This window comes from Salvelinus namaycush, chromosome 28 (genome assembly GCF_016432855.1).
Source record: "Salvelinus namaycush isolate Seneca chromosome 28, SaNama_1.0, whole genome shotgun sequence".
Classification (NCBI taxonomy): domain Eukaryota; kingdom Metazoa; phylum Chordata; class Actinopteri; order Salmoniformes; family Salmonidae; genus Salvelinus; species Salvelinus namaycush.
In genome coordinates, this window is record NC_052334.1 from 25,186,315 (window position 1) to 25,193,357 (window position 7,043).

At 39.9% G+C, this 7,043-nt stretch overlaps 1 protein-coding gene across 1 annotated transcript; it reads right to left on the reverse strand.

The window, feature by feature from the left end:
- Window positions 1-4,867: 4,867 nt before the first annotated feature.
- Window positions 4,868-5,793, reverse strand: zdhhc22 (zinc finger DHHC-type palmitoyltransferase 22). The gene is made up of 2 exons (XM_038967320.1): window positions 5,250-5,793; window positions 4,868-5,151 (listed from the first exon to the last, which is right to left on the reverse strand). The coding sequence occupies exons 1-2, from the start codon at window positions 5,791-5,793 to the stop codon at window positions 4,868-4,870; spliced, it is 828 nt and encodes a 275-aa protein (XP_038823248.1).
- Window positions 5,794-7,043: the final 1,250 nt, after the last annotated feature.

Here is a 7,043-nt window from a genome sequence, read left to right on the forward strand (position 1 = left end):
GTAAGCTAGCCTTTTCAAACTATTGGCTCTCTAGTAATACAGTAACTAGCTTTGTGTTGTGTGTTTTTAGTGATTTGGAGGTATTGATATGTTATCGAAATTGGTATGGCAAAATACTGCGATCATCAGTACAAAGTAAAGTACAGGAAAATTCTAGCTTTGGAGAATAGCACAAAGACATGTTGTTTTAACCATCATTTACTGAAGTGCACTTTTTTGTACTTTTTTAAAGAAATATTGTTTGCATTGACATGGTTGCTTAATAAACAGTGGTTTTGAAAAGATTTTACACTCTGTTGGTGTTTTTGAGCTCACTCCATCTGAGCCAGAAAAGACCACTGCCATATTGAACAGTTTTATTGGTAATATAACAGGAATAGACTAAATAGTTCTACAAAGCAGTTTGTTTTTCCGTAAGATAATTTCTTTGCTCCAGATGGAATCTAATACCAGAATATTCATAACAGTTAAAGATGGGCTGTAAAATGATATACAGTGCCTTCAGAAAGTATTCACATCCCTTGACTTTTTCCATATTTTGTTGTGTTACAGCCTGAATTTAACATTTCTACAATGTAGATTGTTTTGTCACAGGCCTACACACAATACCACATAATGTCAAAGTGGAATTATATATTTATTCTACAATTTTAATAAAAAATGAAAAGCTGAAATGTCTTGAGTCAAGTATTCAACCCCTTTGTTATGGCAAGCCTAAATAAGTTCAGAAGTGAATATTTGCTTAAGTCACTATACCTTAAGTTGCATGGAATCACTCTGTGTGCAATAATAGTGTTTAACATTAAAAAGAAATGATGACTACCTCATCTCTGTACCCACACAATTATTTGTAAAGTCCCTCAGTCGAGCAGTGAATTTTAAACCGATTCAACCAAAAAGACCAGGGAGGTTTTCAAATGCCTCGCAAAGAAGGGCACCTATTTGTAGATGTTTTTTTTTTAAAGCAGACATTGAATATTCCTTTGAGCATAGTGAAGTTATTAATTACACTTTGGATTGTGTATCAATACATCCAGTCATTACAAATATACAATGGCTGTGATGGGAGAAAACAGAGGATGGATCAACAACATTGTTGTTACTCCACAATACTACACTAAGAGTGAAAAGAACATGCGTCGTGTTTACAACAAGGCACTAAAGTAATACTGCAAAACATGGTGCAAAAAAAAATACTTATTGTCCTGAATAGAAACTTATGTTTGGGGAAAATCCAATACAACATATTACTGAGTACCACTCTCCATATTTTCAAGCATAGTGGTGGGTGCTTCATGTTATGGGTATGCTTGTAAGGACTGGGGAGTTCTTCAGGATAAAAAAGAAACAGAATGGCGCTAAGCACAGGCAAAATTCTAGAGGGAACCTGGTTTAGTCCGCCTTCCACTAGACACTGGGAGATGAATTCACTTTTCAGCAGGACAATAACCTAAAATCAATAGTTCGTTTTTACTTAAATTGGCTTCAAAAATATATGGCAAGACTTAAATGATTTTCTAGCAATGATCATCAACCAATTTGACAGAGTTTGAAGAATTTAGAAAATAATAATGGGCAAATATTGTACAATCTAGGTATGCAAAGCTCTTAGAGACTTCCCCAGAAAGACTCACAGCTGTAATCATGGCAAAGGTGATTATAACATGTATTGACTCAGAGGTGTGAATACTTATGGAAATTAGATATTTCTGTATTTCATCATCAATAAATTTGCCAAATTTTCTAAAAACATGTTTTTACTTTTATCATGGGGTATAGTGTGTAGATGGGTGAGAAGACAAATCAATTTAATCGATTTTAAATGCAGGCTGTAACAACAAATTTGGAATAAGTTAAGGGGTATGAATACTTTCTGAAGGCACTATCTCTTGCTCAACAAATTTGGAACAAGTGTACAGTCTTATTGTAGGATCCCACCATGAACAAATCCAAACTGTACGGTTCATCATCTTTGGGGTCATTTGTAGGTACAGGCCATACGACAACAATGGACATAATAGTTTGGACATAAAGATCAGCAACCTCTATTCTTACCCTGTTTTCTCTGCTGTAGATTTTAGTTTCTCCTTGTAAAGCACTGTCTGAATGTGTATCTACAAACTGCTAACACATTTCCCCTATTTTCAGAGAAAACTTATCACCAACAAAAAGTATTTAAATTGGTGTTCTAGTTCAAACGTTGTTGTGCAATAGAATGTTCCATCCTCCTGATACCATTGTAAGCCTGGAAAATTGTGCTATACAGCCATTATAGTGAGTTTTCCCTCCAGTGGAGTTACATATTGTTAGCGACAGTAGCCCTTGGTGAAAGTTAAAACTGGGAAATCTACAAAAGAAAATCCGTTTGTTGATGATGACAATAACAAAATCTTCCCCCCATTCTGTGTAGGTCCCAACATCTGCCCCAATACAATTTATGCTACTGTTTTTTCCTTAATGTCTAAATGTTTGGAGTATCATACCTGTGCATATCAGCTAAAGACTCTAAATCTCAGGATACCTTATTTTAAATGTTCTATCACAGCATTTTGTGTTAAATGCTATCTAGCAACATATTGCCACAAAATCGGCACAGGAAAGGTAAGCATGCACTTAGTTATTTAAGTGTAGCCACTACATGAATTATAATTGATATCATGTCGTCCAAAATAACTACACACGGTGCATTCGAAAAGTATTCAGACCACTTCACTTTTTCCACATTTTGTTACGTTACAGCCTTATTCTAAAATGGATTAAAACAATTATTTTCCTCAATCTACAGACAAGATCCCATGATGACAAAGCGAAAAGAGGTTTTTAGAAAATTTTGCAAATGTACTAAAAATAACAAACAGATCTTATTTGCATAAGTATTCAGACTCTGCTATGAGACTCGAAATTGAGCTCAGGTACATCCTGTTTCCATTGATCATCTTGAGATGTTTCTACAACTTGATTGGAGTCCACCTGTGGTAAATTCAATTGATTGGACATAATTTGGAAAGGCACACACCTGTCTATATAAGGTCCCACAGTTGACAGTGCATCTCAGAGCAAAAACCAGGCCGTGAGGTTGAAGGAATTGTCCTTAGAGCTCCGAGACAGGATTGTGTCGAGGCACAGATCTGGTGAAGGGTACCAAAACATTCTTGCAGCATTGAAGGTTCCCAAGAACACAGTGGCCTCCAAGTCTTACATGGAAGAAGTTTGGAACCACCAAGACCCTTTCTAGAGCTGGCCGCCAGGCCAAACTGAGCAATCAGGGGATAAGGGCCTTGGTCAGTTAGGTGACCAAGAACCTGATGGTCACTCTGACAGAGCTCCAGAGTTTCTCTGTGGAGATGGGAGAACCTTTCAGAAGGACAACCATCTCTACAGTACTCCACCAATCAGGCCTTTATGGTAGAGTGGCCAGACAGCAGCCACTCCTCAATAAAAGGCACATGACAGCCCGCTTGGAGTTTGCCAAAAGACACCTAAAGGACTCTCAGACCATGAGAAACAAGATTCTCTGGACTGATGAAAAGAAGGTTGAACTCTTTGGCCTGAATGCCAAGCCTCACATCTGGAGGAAACTAAGCACCGCTCATCACCTGGCCAATACCATCCCTACGGTGGAGCATGGTGGTGGCAGCATCATGCTGTGGGGATGTTTTTCAGCAGCAGGGACTGGGTGACCAGTCAGGATTAAGGCAAAGATGAACGGAGCAAAGTACAGAGAGATCCTTGATGAAAACCTGCTCCACAGTGCTCAGGACCTCAGACCGGGGTAAAGGTTCACCTTCCAACAGTACAACGTCCCTAAGCACACAGCCAAGACAATGCATGAGAGGCTTTGGGACAAGTCTCTGAATATCCTTGAGTGGCAAAGCCAGAGCCCGGACTTGAACCCGATTCGAACATCTCTGGAGAGACCTGAAAATAGCTGTGCAGCGACACTCCCCATCCAATCTGACAGAGTTTGAGAGCATCTGCAGAGAAGAATGGGAGAAACTTCCCAAATACAGGTGTGCCAAGCTTGTAGTGTCATACCCAAGAAGACGTGAGGCTGTAATCGCTGCCAACGGTGCTTCAACAAAGTACTGAGTAAAGGGTCTGAATACTTATGTAAATGTGATATTTCCATTTTGTATTTTTTATAAATTTGCACACAAAAAATCTGTTTTTGCTTTGTCATTATGAGGTATTGTGTGTAGATTGATGAGGGGAAAAAAGCTATTTAATCCATTTTAGAATAAGGCTGTAACGTAACAAAATGTGGAAAAAGTAAAGGGTTCTGAATACTTTCCGAATGCAGTGTACATACTTATACATCTTCTTTGATTGTTTTTACACCTGCATTCCATACACTTCTCACATTGCTATGGTTCCTGTCCTTCAAGAAATGTATTCATGTATACATTCTGTGAATAGTAGACCAATGTAATTAAAAGCCATTATCAGTAAGTTATATATAAGTTATATATATGCTGAGCACAGTTTTCTGTGTATGAGTTAAGATGAAGAGGTCAGAACAGGTATGTGTGGGCATATCTATCTATCATGGACCACATTATGTTTGTTCTGGGCTTCCCTCATTTGATGTACATTTTAAACTATCCTGACAAGCCCAACAAGGAAGCATGATGATGAGTCAATGGGAAGATCTCAATTGTATACTCCTCGCGTCCTCTCTCTTTGTCTCCTTCTCAAAACCCATTGGAGGAGAAGGTCAGAGGGGCTGGACCTCTGGCTCATCCAATGGGTTTTGAGAAGGAGACGAAGAGTGAGGACGTGAGGAGTATGCAATTGAGATCTTCTTTATGTGAACCACTGGGGGTAGTTCATGTGAATGATGTCCAGGTTCTCTCTACCCTGGTGAACCTCAGTCATGTTTATGGTGGTGGGCAGTGACCTCTCCTGAAAAGGTCTCCACTGTCTGTACTGGCAGGAAAAGCCCCACTGCCCAGTGGGAGCCAAACACATCACTCAGGTTGTCCTTCCATGAGCTGCAGCTCTCCACCAGCTGGCCACGCTTCATCTGGCAGTAGGTCTGCCCCCGCGCTACCAGCAGCACCTGCTGACAGCAGAACCCTGCACACACCAAGCCGATGCCCAGCCACACATATAGCATCAGCACGAGGAAGAACTGCAGACCTGAGATAACTCCTAATAGGGAGGGGAATGGAGGAGAAAGAAGAGCGGTTGGTAAGTTCATAAACTCAATATCCTTGCATAAACTTTAAAGGGCTATATGTGAAACTCACCTAGGAAGAAGTAACCAGTAGAGAGGGGCAGAAGGGTGAGGAAAGTCAATGGGTTCTCAAAAGAGATGTTGTATTCCACAGTTAGAAAGGCCACACCAAGAACCAAGGAGTACAAACAAGTGCATGACGTGTATATGCAGAACATGATGAAGTATCGCATGTTTTTGTTGCCAATGCAGTTTCCAGTAAAAAAACAGTGGTGGTCCCTCCTGAGTATGACTTTCTTACAGAGTTTGCAGAAGTGGCGACCGTTGAGGAGGTAGTGGGCGTCTATTTTATCTGAGCAATCTGCCGAACATGCAGGAATCACAGTCTCATTTGCGCTCTCAGCAGGGTACTTTATAGTCATGACATAGTTACCTAAAGCGTTCAGCATCAGGTATAGGAAAACGGCGGTGTGAATCACAGTTGATGCTCTCAGTGAGATGCCCGGGCTTTGAAAAATCGTTGGGATGAAAAAGCAGAAGTGAAAAATGAAGGTTACCGCTGTGGCTGAGAAAAAGTATGCTGGGGCGACAGCGTTGAGGAGTCTTAATTTAAACATCCTGATTATCATTCCTGTGATAAAATGGAGACGAGCGTTAGGCTGCTTATAACATGATTACAGTATTGTGTAACTGGGTAGGTGTGCACAAGGCGACAGTGGTGCTGAAAAGGACAGCTCCTCTGCGTATTGGCCTATAAGCAAAGTGCAGTAAGTACACATTTTGTAAAAAAAAACATATTTGATCTGTTGAAATGACAAGGTATATTATCTGATTTAATGTGGTATTTAGTTTCTTGACACAAGAACAAGTCAGTCAGCCAATCAAATTATATTATGAAGTTCCAGAAATTGCTTTCTGTCTAGAAAGAAAGACTTAAGTCAGATTTTGCAGTTACATTGTTTACATAGTTACTGTACTTTGCCTTTGTAAGGAGCTCTATGCATAAAAATAGCTTATATATGTAGCATATGACATCGATTATTATGGAGGGTCAATGACACAAATAAGATTAAAGGGTAGGATTTGGATTAAACAGAATTACATAGGCATCTTGCCGAAATTAACAGCTGGCACTCCTAAATTAGCTCATCTGGATCTGCAAATCTCTACAAACAGATGATACCACCAACAAGATTTTGTTCTCTATAGAAAAACAACAGAAACCCAGTTCACAATTGTGGCATCCATCCCCTGTAGCCTATTGTGGGGTTATATTTTGACCAATGAAATCAAAGATAACGAAGGGGATAGCCTGCTGTCTGACCTGAGAGATATTGTGACTGATGCTCCATATAGAAAAAAGACCAAGATTGCTTGCCGTTGTCACTGTGAATGGTTAGAATTCCTTAATGAATCTGACCTGAAATCACAAGGTTACCGTCTATACATGGGAGATACTGTGATATTTTTTCAGTGTTTGGCAGAATCGGTGGTTCAGTACAGTAGCCTACTGTACTGAACCAAGGCACATTAAAATAATGTGCAAGGACTTTGCGAGTTATTTTCCCTATGTGCTTATAGAACCCTTGAATAGGCTACAAGGTCCATGGTTATTTTTAGAGATGGAAAACACAAATTGCAGCTTAGTTTGTTCCGTTACCTGAACAATCGAGGTAACATGAATGTAGGCTACAAAATATTCAACAACACCTTTCCCTTCCAAGCAAGAGCTACCGGCCTACTGAGACATACTGTACCTGTCGTCGGCCCTGTTGATTCCGAGGAGCTGTCCTTTCAGCACCTTAGCGGAATCCTCATGTGCGCAGGCACTGGCAATGGATAACTCATTCAAAAAACGAAGAGCTCT